At 45.0% G+C, this 20,788-nt stretch overlaps 1 protein-coding gene across 9 annotated transcripts in view; it reads right to left on the bottom strand.

The window, feature by feature from the left end:
* Positions 1-2,140: 2,140 nt before the first annotated feature.
* HDAC5 (histone deacetylase 5) overlaps positions 2,141-20,788 on the bottom strand; it is a 285,336-nt gene continuing 266,688 nt past the window's right edge. For 8 of the 9 annotated variants that reach the window (XM_077315953.1, XM_077315952.1, XM_077315958.1 and 5 more), the window contains 3 exons: positions 19,284-19,368; positions 17,493-17,646; positions 2,141-7,837 (listed from right to left, as the gene is read on the bottom strand). In XM_077315953.1, the coding sequence (XP_077172068.1) occupies positions 7,798-7,837; positions 17,493-17,646; positions 19,284-19,368 (279 nt within the window). In that variant the 3' untranslated portion in view covers positions 2,141-7,797. Of the gene's footprint in view, positions 7,838-17,492; positions 17,647-19,283; positions 19,369-20,788 lie in introns of those variants that run through there. The other variant, XR_013227134.1, reaches the window with a different exon arrangement.

Below are 20,788 nucleotides of genomic sequence, written 5' to 3'. Positions count from 1 at the left end.
CCCCCTGGTCAAAAGTTCCACCCACTTCCTAAAAACATTTGGCAGGTACCAGGAGAGGTGTTAGTAGGTGCCATGGCCCCCATAGGTACCATGTTCAGATGGACACTCAAAGTCTAGCTTGCCTTCCTAAATGTGGATTTAGCTGCTTTCCTGCAGGAGACCTGGCTAGTATCCCACTCTGTGTGGTGGCACTAGAGAACAAGCCAGGATCAAACCAGGCTAGTCACACTTGAATAACATGTGAAACCATAAATAAAACTAACTGCACTTAATAAGCCAACTTCAAAAACTTAGCTTGACAAATCCCAACCAAACACTTATACATAACCCTAAGTTAAATTAAACCATAGTTTCAGGGGATGCCTGGACCAAGCTCCCATTTTTATAACCATGTTGGAGGTCGTTGCAGATGTGTGGTGGTGGGTTTTCTGGCCAGATACTGTCCAGCAAGCTCCCTTTCCCAGGTGTGGTAGACAGAGGAATGATGGTAGCAGTTACTGCTGGTTAACAGTGTTTCTCCCTTTGCCTGCCTGCTTGGAACATCTGCACCCATATGCAGTCTCCATCCTCCAAGTGGGATGTGAGGATCCCCTGGAATTACAGCTAATTTACAGATAACAGAGATCAGTTTTCACAGGAAAAAATGGATGCTTTGGATGGTAAGCTCTATGGCATTGTACCCTACTGAGGTCCCTATCCTCAGATTTCATCACCAAATTTCCAGTAATTTCCCTACTGCCAATGACTCTCACTCCCACTGGTGGCCAGATGGGACCTGGGAACACTAGCTGTTCTTAAACGCGGCCATACTTGCTTGGGCAGGAGACAAAATTGGAGCTACAGTAGCCACAGCTGCCAGCCAGGCTGAGAGAGTCTTGTAATGATGACATCAGTGTCAAGGATCTGAAGAGGGATGAATAGGCCTAATCCTCTCACTGGACCTCAAGTAGGGTTGCCAGGTGCCCCCCGGAATGGGGTGGGGGGGGGAGAAGGCTGGGCAGATCCAGGTTGAGAAACAAGATTAAGGGATGGAACCTAGAGAGGACAGGGACCTTACTGAGGTACAAGGCCATACAGTCTACCCTCCAAAGCATCTATTTTCTTCAGAGGTACTGATCGCTGTTGCCTGAAGATGAGCAGTAACTCCAGGGGCTTCCCCAGGTCCCACCTAGAAGCTGGCATTCTTAGTTACTACTACTCGGGACAGGGCAAGTTGAGATCCCTGTGTCTGTGCTGTGGCAAATGGGGCCATGGCAGTTAAATACTCCGTGTTGCTTATCCCCAGTGTCTGCCCTGTGTATATCTTGGTCATAAGAACTTGTGTCCAATCAAGGTCCTTAAGCCGTGTTACCACCAGTGTTTAAAAATAGTCTGAACCTTGTTTGAACTTAAATCACCAAGGCCACTTCCTCACTTTTGTCCCAGCTAAAAAAAAGGGAATGAGCATGGGATAATTTGAAGTCTGTAAAGAATCCTAAAATGCCTCCAATAAGTTAGAAGTTCAGGTTGGCCTGTGGCAGGGGCTCCCAAGGTGATCCCTTGGACACTTTTGAAATTCTGAGAATAGGAAATGGGAGCCCCCATAAAATGGCTTTGATGAGGGCAGAGTCAATCACAAATAACAAATGGGGAAAAGGTTGGGAGAGAACAAGTCAAAAATCTTTCTATGAGGTTTCTAAAGTGTTCTCTGCACATCCAAACTGAAGCCTTTTAGATTCTTCTGAAGCACCTCACATTCCAATGACAGAATAAGCAAATAAATGCCATTAAATTCATCAGCAGATGCAGCTGGGAATCCACAACCTTTGCCTTTTTCTTGCAGTCTGTGAAAAGGCCCAGTACTTGGTGTGTGTGCTGCCCTCTGCTTTCTGATTAAGGTGAAGACAAAATTCACCTTACATGAGGCACCTCAGGAGCCAGAATTGCCCTAGTAAATACTTCTGTCTTCTTGAAAACTATTAGAAATTATTTACTGTAATTTTCTGTAGTGAACTGAACATCCAACTGTAGATAAAGCATCAAGAAGCAGAAAATACAATTAAACTGCATGCAGCTTCACAGAGGGTAAAAAATATTTAAAGGCTATTAGCTTCCCTAGTCCCCGAACTCTTACTCAGAAAAATAAAATCTGTTTCTTTAAAAAAAAAAAAGTCTTGGCATATTTCCATATGGCATAAGAGGGGCCCTTACCAGAGCTGATTTTGATCCCTGAATACACTCTCTCCCTCATTTGTGGTAAATAGCTAAAATATTTACTGGAGGATAAATGGGTGGGCAATCATTCTTTCCATAATCTGGTAGTGAGTTTGCATACCTGCGAGGTTAGTGATACATCCATGTGATAACTGTGACATCTCAGAGAAGATGCACATAGAGTGCAACCAATCCCCATAAAGTACACAATTCAAATGAAATCCCTGGCTGTCTGCAGAGTTAAGAATGACAGTTCATCTGCATCTGCATTGCCCAACCTACAGCAGGGAATGTGCAAAACCACGTTCTTCTATTTCCCTTTCATATCTACTTCTTAAGTGTAAATGAACAGTGTGTACAGCTGTATATTGTTTAAACTGCTGTGGAAATACAGACCAATGTAGGAGAAGAGTCAGTTTGTATACGCTGCTTTTCTCTATCCAAAGGAGTCAAAATGGTTTATAATCACCTTCCCTTCCTCTCCCCACAACAGGGGGGTGGGGCTAACAGAACTGCTTGGTATGAACAACTCTAACAGGACTGTGATTAGCCCAAGGTCACCCTGCTGGCTGCATGTGGAGGAATGGGGAATCAAACCCAGCATTGAAGTGTCCCATATATAATAATAAACGTAAAGGTATCCCCTGTGCAAGCACTGAGTCATGTCTGACCCTTGGGGTGACGCCCTCTAGCGTTTTCATGGCAGACTCAATACAGGGTGGTTTGCCAGTGCCTTCCCCAGTCATTACCGTTTACCCCCCAGCAGCAAGTTGGGTATTCATTTTACTGACCTCGGAAGGATGGAAGGATGAGTCAACCTTGAGCCGGCTGCTGGGAACGAACTCCCAGCCTCATGGGCAGAGCTTCAGAGTGCATGTCTGCTGCCTTACCACTCTGCACCACAAGAAGCCCTACATATAATAATAATTATTGTTATTTACTGAATTTGTATACTGCCCCTTCCCACAATAGTCTTGGGGCAGTTCATAACATTACCATCACTTGTTAACAATAAGGGTGTGAAGTTTAAGATGCAGACAAAGGGTTATCAAACCAAATACAGCTTCACTGGTAACCCTTCAGGACAACACTAAGAGCCAGTTTGGTGTAGTGGTTAGGAGTGTGGACTTCTAATCTGGTGAGCCGGGTTTGATTCTGCACTCTGCCACAGGCAGCCAGCTGGGTGACCTTGGGCTCACCATGGTGCTAATAAAGCTGTTCTGACTGAGCAGTGATATTAGGGCTCTCAGCCTCACCCACCTCACAGGGTGTCTGTTGTGGGAAGAGGAAAGGGAAGGCGACTAGAAGCCACTTTGAGACTCCTTCGGGTAGAGAAAAGCGGCATATAAGAAGCAACTCTTCTTCTTCCTCCCCCTATGGCTTATTTTCCTCACTATGAATGCAAAAAAAAAGGGGTGGGTGGGAGTTACATGTATATGGAATTAAAATGACAACACTACCAACATGAAGTTCAGAAATTATCAAAGGTTCTCGGAAACAGCTTTCTGCTTAGCACTCTTGATTTGTGCCCTGAGATACCTACCACTGTCTTAACATGCCAGACAGTATCCACTTTCTATCCCATGCCATCTGCCTGCAACAAAACATCTGTGGTCTGTGGTTAAAGCAATCCAAGCAACACAGTCAGTAAGGGACTGATGAGGTGTGCCTGGGGAGAGGAAAGGGAAGGCGACTGGAAGCCGCTGTGAGCCTCCTTCGGGTAGAGAAAAGCGGCACTTAAGAACCAACTCTGCTTCTTCTTCTCTGAGTAAAACAAGAATTTACTTTGAAACAATGTGCTCATACATGTTGTATCAACACTGTGTTAGGAGAGGTATGTAAAAAAACAGGGAAGGGGGAATGACTCTTTTAAGATGGCATTTATCTACTGCAGATTTCATACATGTAAAATCCTGTTTAATAGACTCTCTGATTACACAGGGGCATACCTTGCAAACAAAAGGTTTTAAAATTGACTAACACATGTTGCACATCTAGTAACCAGGCATCTCTACATGTACGAGCTGTTCCAATACCAAAGTACCAACGTTTCAATTTCTTATTCGGAACTGAGTCCCCCCCACCCTTGTTGGCTTTGTAAGCACCCCTGGCCTGTTCTTGCGGGTCATAATTCCAACACTTGGGTGAGTGGACAGGACTGCAAAGCCAACATTTGAATGCAAACATTTAATGCAAATGGTACATCAGGAATGACGCCAAGTTATGGAGCTGTGCAAGAGCTGTTTCACGATAAATCAACCCCGGATATCCACTGCTAGCAGGATCATGTTGTTTATCCCTGGACAAAATCCCCTTGGCTCCTGCATCTAGCAAACACAACCTGTGCATCCTGCATCTAGCAGACAAGTGGGTAAAAGGCTGCCGCAGCAGGATCCAGTAGGCCACAAACAGCCTATTGCCTACCCTGTTGCCCCCTCTTTTCCATGAAATGTGAGGATCCAAAACAGCTTCAGAACACTCACAAAAAACACCCACAGGTCCTGATGCTCAGCTTAGGCTCTCTCATCAAAACCTGAGCCATATACCTGTGCGGTTATACAGCCCCTAGGAATGGATGGTCAAATCTGCTCCCTGGGGATCCCAAGAGGCCAAGCACACAAGGCCAAGTGGGTGCATGGGGTCTTTGTCTCCATCTTTCTCTGCTCATGCATGCCCCCACCATACATAAACACACCCAGCAGGGTTTTACATCTCTGGTACAGCATGTGCAAGGAACCAGTCTTAGTTCATGGGCTTTGGTGAATCAGGACAACAGGCCACAGTAAAGTCCTTTTTCATCCCTCTGTTATTCTCTAGAGTGGGCTACTTAGATATTTGTTGTAATGCCAAACCAGGAGTAGAGGCAGGGAGGAAAGGAAGGCACTATCCAGACCTGGCTTTTCATTTGCCACAGATATGAGCATGATTATCTCCTGAGAAACCCACTGAGATGGAAGATCCCCACACAGGACACTTCAGAAGACCAAACCTGAATCAAGCCTAAAGATTCTTAAAAACAGATCCTGGTGAGGTTCACAACCAAAGTGCAGTTAAAAATACATCACAGTCTCACATTTCATACGATTCCCCCTCCCATTCCTCCCCCCCAACTTACAAATCCCTCTAACCTGAATTAGTGAATACCATACCCCAAAGCCCCTTCAACTCACTTGCTGCATTTCACACCAGTTGGCAGCAACTTTCCAAAGGAAAGGAGAGTTTTGTGGTACATGTTAAAAAAATATTATTAAATAATACATCTGTAATAAAATTATATACCATTTTTCCTTTACATTCATTTTTAAAAGCTAAAATTGCTTAATTTTTTTTTTTTTGGCTGGTGAAGTAGCAACAGCAAAAAGAATTCTCCTTTTTCTTTTCTTTTTTTCTTTATGAATGGACAAAGTTTCATTGAAAAAAGTTTGTGCAGATGATACAAGAAATCAAATTATTTACACTAAGTTATGAGAAGTCTTTCAGTGACAACAGGAGAAAAAAAAGAGAAAGAGAATTTCCAGAAAGCATTGGTCATGAAACAATCAACATAAGCACACTCTTAATTACAAAAGGGAATTATTTACACATGCCCTGATCCAGCTAAGGAGACCGATGCTTGTAAACAGGTTTACTCACACAAGTGTCACTTGCTGGACTTGGAACTGCAGATGTAAACTGGATATGGTCTATTGGCACAACATTGCTCTGGATGGGAAGAACATTCTATTGTGCAACTAGCCACGTGAACAGATTGCTTACGCACAACTACAGCTGGATCGGGGCCAATGTGCATCGGTGCAGGGGGGATTAGATGGGATTCCTTTCCATATTTATACAGGGCTATCTCCCTTAGAGAAAGCTAACTAAGGAGGGCAGGATGGGAGGAGAGAGAGGTGGAGGGTTGAACAAGGGTACGTGGAAGTAGTAGTAGTGAATGCACAGGGAAATTAAGGCATTAACAAAAATGAATTAAAGGCACACATTTTCCCTTCATCTTGGGGACTCCCTCCTAGACAGAATCGTACATACCAAGGGACATGTTATATCTAAACAAATCAGGAGAAAGACAGATTTAGACAACAAAGTTCAGATTATAGCCAAGAATTTTGGATGGGGGTGGTGGTGGCTAAATACCAGAAACTGGGAAGACGGGGAAAAGATATTGGAAAATGAATCTATTTGCCTTCAATCCCATCACAATGTGCAAAGAACTTAAGCAGAAAAAAATGGCATTTCAATAACAAAAAAAAACTAATTCTTAACAGTTAGGACCTACAAAGGTGGAATGTCTGTATTGTTGTTAAAATTATATTACTTTTATTGTGCACAATTTTTTCAAAAGCCACTATAGGAATTAAAAACCTACGTCCAGCCCATAGGCTATTGTAAACCAGAATGCTATGCTCTATGTAAACCAAAAGACTGACGCGTTTCAGTCCATGTAGGGCCTTCTTCAAAGGTCTGGCTTTAATATGTAGCAGTTCTTAACACATAAAATATGTACAGCAATCAATAAAGGCTCTGAAGTAAGAGCTGTAAAATATCAGAGTCACCTACTGAAATAAGATGTCTAGTTTTCAGTCATCAGCTCTCTTCCAAAGGCTGCCCAAATTTTTCAATGGTGTGTTTCCTTATTATTGCATGTATTGCAGCATGTTGAAGAAGGCCCCACAAGGGCCAAAACATGTAGGTCCTTTGGTTCACATCGTGCATAGCATACTGGTTTGAAATAGCTTATGGGCTGGACATATGTTTTTAATTTCTATAGATTTTTAAAAATTGTGCACAATAAAAGTAATATAATTTTAACAATACAGACATTCAACCTTTGTAGGTCCTGTCAACAGTTGGGATTTTTTTGGTTCCAGTTCTAGTCTCCCCCCCCCCTTTTTTTTTAATTTCAATAACAAAGCCAGCAAAGGACAGCATGGCTGGCCCAATGCAAGCAGTGATACAGGAAGCTGTCTAGAGCTGCAAAATCCCAGGGGCTTCAGACTGATCAGAAAAATCTCTTAGAGTAGAAATGTCGCTCCCTGCCCCCACACCCGTGGGACAAGAGAACAGAAGCTAATGGAGCTCTTTGACCTGCTCCCATCCACCTCCGTTTTCCTGACTGCCACCAGTTTCCTTTCACCTCCATACACATGGAAGAAACGCAAGTGTCCATTCAGTTTTATGGAGCATAACTGCAATTCTGCAGAGGAAACAATGCTCTTTCTTACACCCTGCCCCATGCCTACAGGGCTTTAAATGTGCGGGTGTGGTTATGGCAAAATTCATTTTTACCTAAGGGCAACCCAGAAGGGGGAAGGCTTTAGGAGAAAGAAGGATGGCTAAGAAAGGAATAACGGAGGAGATACCCATGTGAAACACCCCCCTCACAAATCCCCAAAAGAGTTAGGACAAAATGGTGATGCTGGTGAAAACAAATGTCAAGAGACAGACGCGATAATGCACACACGGGCTCATGTCTAGTGCAACTAATTTTTTTTCTCGTTTTTTTAATAGATAAAAAATTATTTTGTTTTCTTGTCGTTTTAAACGAAATCACAAATGACCAATTATAACCCACAGAGTGACAGTTACACAAATCGAAGTCTTGGCACTTCACAACACGGGATCGGCCTCCATTGGCTCATCTGTTTGTCTGTAGGAAGGGAAGGCAAAGAACAGCTGGTTAATGGATGGTCCTTGGTAGTCTCTGGAACAAGACCTCTCTTCCTACTGTGAGCCTGACTGCCTGTCTGAGCTGGGCACGGTGTGGGAGCTGTGCTCTTCTCCTTATCTGGGCTCGATGTCTAGGTTGGTGTGGGCATACCCTCAGATGGGGAATTTGCCAGAGCCCGGGGTTTCTGCCATGTCTCACTGCCAATGACACACACCCACACACCCTTCCAACCACTCCATCCCCTGTACTTCTGATTACCTGGGCTGCCCAGCACCACCAGGCGAGGACGTATTGGGGATGCAACCTTGAGATGGTGACAGCAGCAACACTCCCAGCCATGTGCCACAACCCAGCACCTTGAGGAAAGGGCTGCAAGAGAAGGCTCATGACAGGGCAGGGGAAAGATGCACAGGTGTGCGGCGTGGATTTGTGACTGAGGGCAGGAAGGAAAGATGTGAATGGGGGTCCTGGGGGTGGGCAAGGGTTGGGGGACTTAAGCCCTTTCTGCCCAAGGCCTTCAAAAACTTGGAAGCAGCGCTAGCTGATATTCAATACATTGGCAAGGAACTGTTCTGCTTTTTACGGAATGCTAGCTGAGAATGAAGTTGGCTAAGAACGATTTAGCAGGAGAATGCCCTTGAGACCCCGCTCTGGTTTGTCATCGCTTCTCCTCTCTGAGTTATCAAGCAACAGGCAGTAGGGTAAAGGCCAATGGGAAGTTTTATCTTTTCCCTCTATTATTAATCTGGTCCAGGGGACCCAAGTCTCACCTGCCGGCTTTTGGAATTCCTGCACATTGTCTAGGATGAGGGTTCCTACATGATCATTTTACCCTGGGGGTACTTGCAAGTCCTACACAATATTTATGCTATGATACAGTGAGCTAGGTATGCCTCAGCCCTCCTAGGCTATCAGTGAGGATTTCAATGCTGCTTCCCCTCATATCTGTTGCTCCCTTGGACATCAATTTATGTTCTGTGTCTCTGCAACAAGATGCATTTGCTCTGATTCTTAATCATGGTCAACCCAATTAGTCCTCTAACCATCCTTCTTCAACATGTGTATTTATCTACCAGGTTCTTCCTTGATCACTCCCTGAATCAAAGGAAAAAGGTTCTAGTCTCCAGATGCTACTGGCTACATTAAATTAAACAACCTTTAACATTCACTCATTCTCTTTGGTGTGGATGGGGTAGGATCTTGAAACAAACCAATGAAACAAACATTGTCAGAAATGGATCTTCTTGTCTTTTCACTTCCCCCAGCAGCCACCTGCAAGAGGCCAAAAGTTAGGGGCTGGAGGGCTGCTGTGAAGAAAAGGAAACTGGGTCAAACTACAATATGTGTGAAGGATGCATGGGATCCAGGATGCATGGGATCCAGAAGCAGCAGCAGCAGAAGAGCTCCAAGAGTTGGTTTTATATACTGTCCAAAGGAGTTTCAAAGCGCCTTACAGTTGCCTTCCCTTCCTCTCTCCACAACAGATACCCTGTGAGATAGGTGAGGTTAAGAGCGCTTCTGATAGGACTGCTTGGTAAGAACAGCCCTATAAGGGCTGTGACAAGCACAAGGTCACTGAGCTGCATGTGGAGGAGTGGGGAATCAAGCCCATTGGCATATTAGAAGTCTCTGCTCATAACCACTACACCATGCTGGCCAGACCACTCCCTTTGGTCTTTGTGTGTGTGTGCACCCATGCAACACCAGACTAAGAGCTGTTTGATGTGCTGTCTGACACACTGGAGATGACAGGGTTGCACTTACCTGTAACTGCTGTTCTTTGAGCGGTCTGTGCAGTCACATATGGGTCTGCATCTTTGCAGGCTTGCCACAGAGAAGAGCTAGCAAGCTTAAAACAAGTTTCTAGAAGCTTTCAAAGGTGCTCTCCCCCCTCACAGAGAGTGATTTTCCCACCCAAAGTCACATGATGTGGGAGGGGCTAGCACTCTAACTCAATAGCCAACAATGGGGAAGGAGGGAGGGTTGTGTGACTACACAGAAGACCATCACTCAATGAACAGCAGTTACAGGTAAGTGTAACCTTGTTTTCATGTTAGTGGTTTCTGTACAGTCCCACATGGGAGAATAACATGATCACTCACCCTGGAGGAGGGAATGGGCTAATACAATGGAAAGCTAGCATCAAGTACCACTTTACCCACAGTAAACTCTCTCTAGGAGTTGAGATATATGGCATAGTGGCAGATGAATGTGGCTCATTTCACCAGATCGCTCCACTAATGTCTACTAGAAACAATCCAGCCATGAAAGCTGCAGAAAATTTTTTGAGCATGTGTGTGATGCACAGAGATACCCATAGAGCCATTTACTCAGGCAGAGACTAAGTCCATTAAATGGACAATATCATTCAACATGATAATGTTTGAACGGAGGCCTTTCTACCCTTTCAGTAAGGAGATTAAGGATTCCTATATTGCCTGGATCAGTCCACTTCATGAAACCAAAAGAGTACGGCCCTGAGAACATCTTCTGAATGCAGAGCCATCTCTGCTTCTGATCTTGGTGTCAGGGCAAAAGACTTCTTGACCTAGGAGTCACTTAGACACCACTTGGGGAAGCAAACTCATGCTTGGTTTTAACACTACCCATTCCAATGAAATCTTAGAAAAGGGAGGGCGATCGGATAAGGTACAAGTTTCCCCACCATTCAAACTGAATTAACAGTCATTCAAAAAGGATGTACTGTGTAAAAGGACAGACTGTAAATTGCCCTGGTTCAAACATATGGATGGCCACCCGGACTCCCCCCCCCCCTCCTCTGGAAACATTTACCACATGTTTGAAAGTCATAGCAGGATGGTTTGAGTAGTTGCCTGAAACTCAACTCCTCCAAGACAGAAGTCCTATGGCTGGGAAGGAAAGGGGCAGAAAAGGAAGCGCATCTGCCCGACCTGGTTGGAGTATAACTTAACAGAAATCTGTGACAGAAATCTGGGCGTGATCTTTGATGCCTCCCTTTCTATGGATGCTCAGGTCATGACACTAGCCCGCCTGGCATTTTTCTGTCTCTGCCAGACAAGGCTACTAACACCCTATAGGTCCCCAGAATACCTGGCCACATGCGACGGTCACCTCCAGTTTTGACTTCTGTAACTTGCTTTACTTGACTTCAGTAACTCCCTTGTCCTTGAGCCAGAAACTGCAGCTGGTACAAAATGCAGCGGCTAGAGTCCTCACCTTTGAGAGCCCATATTCAGCTGCTGAGGCAGCATCATTGGTTGCCAGTTGTGGCCTGGATCAACTTTAACTTTCGAGGCCATATGTGGTCTTGGATCCATATATCTGAGGGACTGCCTATTGCCTTATGCCCCCTGAAGGGCTTTGTGATTGGCAGGTACAAAACTGTTGGTGATACCCAGCTCATGGGATGTTCGCCTGGCCTTGACCAATGTCAGGGCCTTCTTGGTCCTGGCCCCGATCTGGGGGAACAAGCTCTAGGAAGAACTAAAGGCCCTGCAGGAGCTTCCATGGTTCCAAATGGCCTGTAAAATGGAGCTCTTCTGTCACGTTTTTGGTTGAGGCCAGTCACGGATAATCTGTAGGACAGGCACCCCTACTATAGCCCTGAGGCGCTGGGTGGGGAGAGTTTGAATGGGAAGGGAGGGGGTGAAGATTTGTATTCTGCTGCCAAGTAATTAGATTTTTTTTTTACATTTTATTTCTGTGGGGGTTTTATGTCTTGATTGTAACCCACTGTGAGATAGTCCTCAATAGTGGTGGGAAATAAATACATAAATAAGTGTACTGAAGAAAGGAAAGCACTCCACTGAATGGCCATTATAATAGGAGGATTCTTTCAGAATACATGGCCTCATCAGAGGCATAGACAGATAAACCTCTTACATGTTGAGCAGGCAAAGCATCAAAAATGCACCTTAACAGGTGAGTTGCTAACATACTGCCCCACTGTCCTGCTCTAGAAATATTTCTATCTAGGCCAAACAGACAACAACACCCTCAAGATCCTAAATATTAAACTCTGGCCAGGATCAGCAGACAATTGGAATTGCCTGATTGCTAGGTGATGGTGGAGGTCTTTATGTAGGAATGCTGGTTCTGTCAGAGGAGCAATGAATCTGTATCCTGGCAAGTCCTCCACCAGCCGAGGGAACCACTGAAAATGGAAAGGGTCCCAAGTGATGTCCCAGAGCACAACCTACATTGCTTCTAGCTAATGAGCACCATGTACAGTGCTTCTTGCAGCAATAAAGGAACTATGTTTAAGCTGTTCAGTACTGATGCATGTGGCTGAGATCATTCCTTAATTTCCCACGTGACATAACCTCAAGGTTCCTGAGTCTACCATGTCATTCATCTAGATTTATGCCATGGAGTCATCTGTGTGCAAAAGGGACCCGTTACTCTTGAATGATTGATACCAAAGAATCAAAGGCATGTTTAACAGCTCTCAATTTCAACAGTCTTATTTATACTCTAAATTCATGTCCTGCCCTCTGTTTGACAATATTAGCACTATGTGTTCTGCAGCCATATAACAAGCGATTGTTTCTACTTCTATTTTCTCTTTTTTGGGAAAAAATTTTTCTAAGGTTTTCTCAGCAGTCCTTTCAATGGAAAATAGTGCAGAAGTTGTGGAGGAATCCATACAGAATTCCACATTTCAATAAACAATGAGCACTGATTACTCATGAATGACAAACAACCACAACCTGGACAGCATGGCTATGATGTACTGAAGATTGGATTCAAAATATGACAGGGAACCAAACCATTGCCCTTAAGAGTGATTATGGCAAATCATAAGTCTTCTGACAAATGAGGGAGAATCTTGTTGATGAAGAAGAGTTGGTTTTTATATGCCACTTTTCTCTACCAGAAGTTTCAAAGTGGCTTATAAGGCTTTCCCTTTCCTCTCCCCACAACACCTATATGTGTGTCCGCCTATTTGTTGCTCCAGGCACGTCACTGGGAGAGGGAGGCGGGTGCGAGGGCGGGATAATCCAGATGACTGTAGTGTGTTTGAGCCTCCATACCGTCCTTCTGCTGGTTGCCTGCTGGTTGCTCTCTGGGCATTAACGCTTTTTAGATCGTTGAATCTACTTCATGCGATTCCCAAACTCGCGCTTTAAAATGGAGGATGTGGTGAGCGGTTGGTTGGCCAGACGCTGGATGTGGGTGACATCATGCGGAGCGGCATTTCACTATATTTATAACATGCAGAAAAGCCCTGTCTTTGAGGATGGCTGTCAATTCACCGATAAGGAAGTGCATGGCCAAATGAAAGCTACATTTGGCTCTGCATCCTAAATATACAAATACAAAAATTAAGATTATTACTATCACTGTTTCCCAAACATGGGAACAATAGGATAAGTTTCCAGAAAATATACAATGGACACCCAAAGCTGCAGATTCCCTGGAGATTAAGTGGAATTTCCATTCTTAATGTCCCCTTACCCTTTGTTTTGACGGGTGTACCCTGCCTTTGAGTGGCAGGATTTGATGGTAGATTTGGTCATGATACCAAAAGATCCTGACTACGTGGAGCCTGCATGCATACCACTGACAATGTTTTGGTTGTCAATCTGAACATCTTAATGTGCCCAAGGATCTCATATGTCTGAGCCCTGATTCTGGGTACCATGGAAAGTGATTAGCCAAGAATGATGTTGCATTACAATACTGTCTGGCATTGCTGTATTGTGGCTTTTTTCCTTCTTTCTTGAAAGCTCCAGTGGATCTTTATACTCAGGAAGGCATCAATGACAGATGACATCTTGTCTCAAAAGACCTTTCATACATGCTCATTATTGTTGTTGTTGTTATTATTATTTGATTTATTTCCTGCCACTCCCTGGGTAGGCTCGTGGTGGGTAACGTCTTAAAAATCCCAATTAAATCCCCATTAAAAGACATTAAAAATCATAAAAATCATAACATGGCGGCAGCCAATCACAATCTACTCCCACCTGCCAAGGCGATAGAGAATGGGGGAGATGATGTATACTTCAGACCCCCCTGGGGGGGGGCAATGCTCTACCTCACAGACCCCAGCCTCAACCATAGACCTGGCAGAAGAGCTCCGTTATACAGGCCCTGTGGAATTTTGACAAATCCCGCAGCAATTAATGACTTGCAGTTCACTGCTCTTATGCCTGTGGCACCTAATATGTCTTATACACCGTAAAATATATTTTCCTTCCCTCCATTTCAAGAGGAGGAAATGACAAACAGATCTAATCATTGCTGGTTGTATATCCAAAACAATGGCATTGGTTCTGGGATGCTTAATTTAAAACAATCTAAAATAAGCATAAAATTATCTCCTGAGTGTAAACATCCCATTTTCTGCTAATGCAAGTGTGGGTGCAAGTCTAGTTAGAGCCTTTATACATGGAAGACTCTAGTACCCATTTAGGTTATATAAAGAAACATCCATAATTGGGACACTAGTCTTAAGCCTAACCCAGATGGGACACTAGTCTTAAGCCTAACCCTAATCAGTTCTGAAATGGTCTCAGATCCTTGGCTAGCAACTGTGCCAAAGATTCACTCATGGCAGCAGCAGGTGATGGCAGTTATATGCCAATCTTCTTTATAATCTGTCATGGGTGTTGGGAATACGGGCAGAGCTTCTAGTACTGATGCTTGATGTTCAGAGGAGGGCACACCATTGCCTGTCCCTTGAATTTCTGCACTCTCTGTGGAGATACTGGGCAGTGATGTTTAGTGGTACTGCTTGGCAGTGATCGTTGGTGCCAGTGCTTGGAAGCACTGAGGCTTGGCAGCAATGCTCAGGGGCGATGCTTTGGTGGCAAGCGTGCTCAGGGATAACCGACAAAACAGTGAATTGTGTCTCAACATCAATGGTGTCTTTCAGCATCAAATGATATTTAGCATCACATGCAGTTATGACTTACATGATTGAGGGCGCTCAGTGCCAGGTAGCCCTTGGGTTACCTGCATTGATTGAGTTAGCAAACAGTAGACCTCAACACTAAGGGATGATGCCCGCTGATATCAAGGAAACAAATTGCCTCTAAATGACAATGATAAATGGGCTGATGCCTGACTTCTTCTTCAGTCTCCTTCATCAGTGGTCTAGGTATGACCCTCAACAGGGCAGATTCCTCATCTGATTAGACACTACCAGGAGATCACTGAGGTGGCTGTTGCCCCATAAATCAGCCACTTAGGCTATCTGTCCTTCACCAGTGGCCTAGGGGTGGCCCTTGACAGGGCAGATTCCTCATCCAATTAGGCTCCACTGGGACTGGCACTGAGCTCCCTGACGTGACAGCCTCCAAGCTATTCCACACAGCTCTAAAGTTGTGAAATTGTAACTGTTCTCATATGCTACATTTTTGACATTTCACATGATGTCGTACACAAACCACAAAACTACTAAACTCCCGCAACATTTGCTTCACTGTAGCGCTACTCGGGGAATCGCAAAAAGTTGATTACCCCCCAAAAAAGTGCTTGCCTTCTGAGAACAACCTATAACACATCAGCCAAAGACGGGTGCGTTCTCAAAATAGGGGTAGAAGACATGTACCTCCTTCACTCCTGCCCCCAAGCTTCCGCGAGACAGGAATGCCAATTTCCCCCCTAGAAACCGCCTTACAGTAACACAAAGCACTGCTCTACAAATGTATTTAAACCTGCCAGGTGAGCCTCATAAAGTTAGAGAGTCCTTTGTTCAACATTGGCCTTTAAGTTTGCCGTGAACTTTCAACAATCGTGTTATAATATTTTTTTACATGAAAACGCATGTCAATGAATACACGCATGCTTGTCCGCAAACAATATGTACTTCTTCACGTGGCTGGAGGAACAAGAATATGCTGGCAAGGACAGTATAATGTGCATGGACATGTTGTGCTGTCTGAAAAGGAGGAAGACCCCATGAATGATTGGCAATCTGAATATTTGACTCGCCTGTGTATGTATACATTACATGGTTACATGTGTAAACGCATCCGCGCATGCACGCAAGCAACCATTTTGGAGGCAGCAGCGTGGCTGCAGGACAAAGAAAATGTTTCCACGTCACGAGGTTTGAATAGTACACGTGACTACAGGAGTCCAATCAAAGCCTCCCTGCTCGGCTGTCATCCAATCAGGAGACTAAAATCCCGTTTTCTCTCCTTGGGCGGGAAGATCTAGCCGCCTCCTCAGCCACAGCAATGTGGATCGGAGATGGTGACCTTGAACCTTCTGACCATCATCCCTGGCAAGGAGGAGAGCATTTTCCATCAGACGGCCCTTAATTCAGGAAGCTTGCTTCTCCGGGTGGTTTGCTGGGTTGTTTTGCCTTTAGGCATTGACAGGTAACATTCAATTAAATGTTTATTCGTTGCCACCAGGGTCCTTGCCATCCTTGCTAACATGCCCTTTCGGACATTTGTCCTGGGCATGTCCTTTGGGGCTTGTTAGAGATGGACACAGTTTTTGCCTGCTTGACATCTTGATCATGCTTTCCCATGCAGACCCAGTACTATGAGACATCCACTCACGGCCATCTGCAGGGATGAGAGAGGAATGGGGGGCTATCTTATTGATCTTTGACATTCCTTTCACTAGAAACTCAGCTCCCAGACACAGAGACACGAGTCTCACCCCTGGAATCTACAGGCATAGGTGAAGACAGGGACAGTGACTCTGCACAGAAACCAAAATATGAAACTTGTTTTAAGCTTCTGAGCTCTTCTCCATGGCATGCCTGTGAAGAAGCAGATCTATATGTGACTGCACAGAAACCATGAAAATGAAACACTACTTTCAGAAGTGTAATGCTGCCAAAGTTGCTCATGGAAGAGCTACTGCAAAAATATTTTTTTTGCTCAGCCTCCCACATTTCCTTGCTTCAGCCTCCTCTCCTTCACCCATGCAGATCTCATGAATCTCAACATTTTTGATCGTCAAAGGATATCTCCTTTTCCATTTTTATCAGGAGTGGGGCTAGTTGTATCCCACTCAGTGACATTTTAAAATGGGCCAATCAGGGAACTAACCACCATTGTGCAGAAGAAAGAGAGATGGAAAATCAGAGCAAACACAATTCAGTTGTTTCCCCCTGAGACAGACTGAAGAACGGCCAAGAATGAAACTCTATCTGAGACTTCAAAGGTTTCCCAGGATGAAATGCATTGCATCAGTGTGTTCTGAAAGTTTGCAAAATTGCCTTTTCAGGCCCATCAGGGGGTGGGGTGGGGTGGGGGGAACAAAAACAAATATTGGTCCAGAGACAATTGTGCCTCCTTGCAAAAATAAAGTGCTTCCTTGCCTCTGCCCCAGGCTCCCCCCCCCATTTAAACTCTGAATTCTGCTCTGATAAGGCAGGTGAGCTTAGTGACTGCCCCAATGATCAGCCAACTAGGTCTGCACACAGTCTGGCTTTGAGAAAGTAGGCAGGGGTTCATCGTGGCTGACAACAAGGCTGGACAGTCAGCAAATTGTGCACATGGAGTTTCACTCCCCCAAGACTGATCCTTGAAAGAAGGCAGTCTGTGCATGGGGTACAGCGTCCACAGTGGGCTCTCTCTTAAGATGATGCATGCCTGAACATTTCCGAGAGGGTACAACCTATTGGGAACTTCAGTCATGGAGTTCCAACAGTGCTGTCCCTGATCCATGTGAGTAAGCATACCGGACAATACAGTCTGCCTTCCCCTGCTCTGTGTCCACCGACAGCGATGCCATGGCGCTGACCGTCTCCGCCTCCTCAGCCTCACCCTTCTGTGCCTCCAACAAGGAACAGCCAATGATCGCTGCAGAGTGTTTCAATGAGCTCCAGTGCTTGCCTAGGATATAATGGGGCATTATGTTATGCAGTAATCACTCGTCGTCACCTTTCTCTTTCCTATGCCTAGGTTAAGGTGCAACACATTGTACACAATGATGGCTTTTAAACAATGGAGGTGGACACAGGGCTGCTTTCTTGAGTGGGACAGGGGCTGTGGAAATGCAGAGGCCAATCGTGGAAAGCCTGGGTGGGTGGTGGCCACTTTGGTGAGAAGTCCCCATTGGCCCTTGGCCAGGCAGTGCTAACTGGGCTTGGGCTGGAAAAGGTCCATCCAAGCAGGCAGCAAGTATCCTACACAATCCTACACTGGGAGGTGCAACAGTGCAAGGACACACACCATAGTGTGCTAGGAAAGGCTTTGGTTGCCAGGGAAGTAATTGACCTGGAAACAGGATGAGTGTAACACTTGGTGGCCCTACCCCCACGCTTTCTGGCTTCAGATTGCTGAACAGAACTATAGTGGGAATCATAGAATCATAGAACTTACCATGGAATCACAGAATGATAGAGCTGGAAGGGGCCATACAGGCCATCTAGTCCAACCCCATGTTCAATGCAGGAACAGCCTAAAGCATCCATCATAAGTATCTGTCCAGTCACTGCTTAAAGACTGCCAGTGAGTAAATGCAAACATAAATGGAAGGGTATTTTCTCCCAAGAATTCCCCTGCCAGTTTTCAGCCCAGTCAAGTCTGTAGCACAGAATCACTAATTGCCCCTCTCTAACAATGTGCTACCACCTCAGGAGCAGTGGCTTCTAATCTAGTGTTAAATCTGTCAGATGCAGTATAATATCTGGTTCCCCTCAGTTGCTTCCTTTATAATGCTGGTGTGTGTGTGTGTGTGTGTGTGTGTGTGTGCGCATGTGGTATCTACTGGAGAAAATCATTGAATGGGAGAGAGGGCGTATTTCCTTCTCCTTCTTGTAGAAGCGCAGCTAGAGAAAAATGTCTTGAGTAAGCTCTAGCCTGATGAAGAGCTCTGGGGAGCTTGAAAGCTTTTAACAACTTGCAAACAATACAGGTACCTGTCTTTATTTTTGCTATCAGGGCTGAAAGCAGCCCCAGGAAGAAGTCATTTCTCATCATGTCAAGGTCACCACGTCCCCGATCCACCTTCTCCCTGGTGGCTGCTTTGTGCGCTACATTCCACATCTGGCCTCACTACTACAAACTTAGAGAAGATCTGCCCTCTTAAGATCTGACCCCCCCCCCTTGAACTAGTTGGGGCTACAGAAATAAAATGTTTTGTGGCATTTATATATGATTGTTACCTGTCTAAGTAGGGTGGGCTAGAAAAATAAAGACTTAATTATTATTTATTTATCTGGGAGCCCAAGCCTGTGTAAGTTTGCCTCTTTACTACCTTTTGTAAAAACCTCTCGTTTCATATGCTGTTCTCAGAATCTCTTTGGCCACTTCACAGCGCCAAAATGGAGTTTAGTGCAGAGTGAATCAAGGAATTCTAGTGCCATCCCACCTCCCGAGTAAGAGGACCTTTCCTTCGAATGCGTGAAAAAAAAGTGTTGTTTTTATTGGCAAACCCAGCAATAATCTTTTATTGCTACTCCCTCAAAATGCAACACACAAACAAGCAGCTCTTGTTTTTAGCCAAAGGACAAGGGCGAAAAACTCACTCTGAATTTCAATCACTTTCTCCAATGTGGCCACAGCATTTGCATTGGGCTTCTGTTGCAACAAAGCTTCATCCAGCTGCTCCAGCTGTGTTGTAGGAGACAGAGAGAGAGAGTGAGAATTTAGTTTCTAAAGTAAAAGGCTGTCAGAACTTGGCTTGAGAGGGGCAGGGACATGAGATGAGTCAAGAAAGATGAGCAGGAAATATAAGTAAGAGTGAAGAGTGGGAGGAACAAAAGGGAAGGCAATACTGATTGTTTATTTTCCCCTACACACATTTAGTTGGGGCAGGGCTCTGAAATACAGCTCTGGTTTCCCGCTGTGTTCTGGCTTCCAGCTGTGCCACTAGAAGCATAAACATCAAAAAATATTGAAAACAGAAATCATACAGAGATGTTTTTATTCCTTTCCTGCAACACTCCCAACCCAGTCAGTGGCAGTTTTCTTTCCTGAAAGAGAATTACAGCCAGCCATCACCTAATATACTTGTTCCTCCCTGTGGAATTCATTGCCAGTGGACAAAGCATGGGTGGCTTTAGAAGCTAATGGAGGTCCATTGATGGAGCTCCAGTTTCATGGAGGTCCATCAATGGCTGCCAGCCATAACCAAAGGGAGCTTCTGCATTTAGAAGAGTAAGACCGGAATCCAGTAGCACCTTAAAAGGCATTGATTTCTCTTCCTCTCATCTGATTAAAGCTCCTTGTCTAAAAGTCTTGAGCAGCCCAAAACTCTTCTGTCTAGTATTGTCATCTGCACATGACACTAAATCAGTGGAAAAATCTTGCAGCAGGCAAGGGAATCAGTTAGATACAAGGAGCGACAAGACAAAGTAAAAAAATTATCCAGGTGGTATTACTACTACTACTACTACTACTACTACTACTACTTTGATTTATATCCCGTCACTCCCCTAAGGCTCGTGGAGGGTAACAACATATAAAACCCCATAAAACCCTTAATACATAAAACATCCTGCAAAAACAAACATACCATCCAACCCAACCAACCCGACAGCGGCGGCATTCCCAGGGAGGAGACCAAGGAGCCCTGTATATAAAGCCCTGAGAGGGGAAGGGGGGCCCGATCTTACAAGGATTAACCATAGGCCTGGTGAAAGAGCTCCGTTTTGCAGGCCCTGTGGAAAGCTGATAAAACCCGCAGGGCCCGCAGCTCTTCCGAGAGCTCATTCCACCAAGTAGGGGCCAGGACCAAGAAGGCCCTGGTCCTGGTTGAGGCCAGGTGCACCTCCCGGGGGCCTGGAATCACCAACAAATTTGTCCCCGCAGAGCGTAAGGCCCTGTGGGGGGCATAGGGCATCAGGCGGTCCCTCATGTATGTGGGTCCCAGATGGCGGAAGGCCTTAAAGGTTCAAACCAAAACCTTGAATCTGATCCGGCTAGCAATCAGTAGTCAATGCAGCTGACTCAGCACAGGCTGGATGTGGGTCCTCCAAGATGTTCCTGTGAGGATGCTAGCAGCTGCATTTTGCACCAACTGTAATTTCTG

This window comes from Paroedura picta, chromosome 16, assembly GCF_049243985.1.
Source record: "Paroedura picta isolate Pp20150507F chromosome 16, Ppicta_v3.0, whole genome shotgun sequence".
Taxonomy (NCBI): Eukaryota; Metazoa; Chordata; class Lepidosauria; order Squamata; family Gekkonidae; genus Paroedura; species Paroedura picta.
This window is presented reverse-complemented; position numbering and strand designations above follow the sequence as displayed.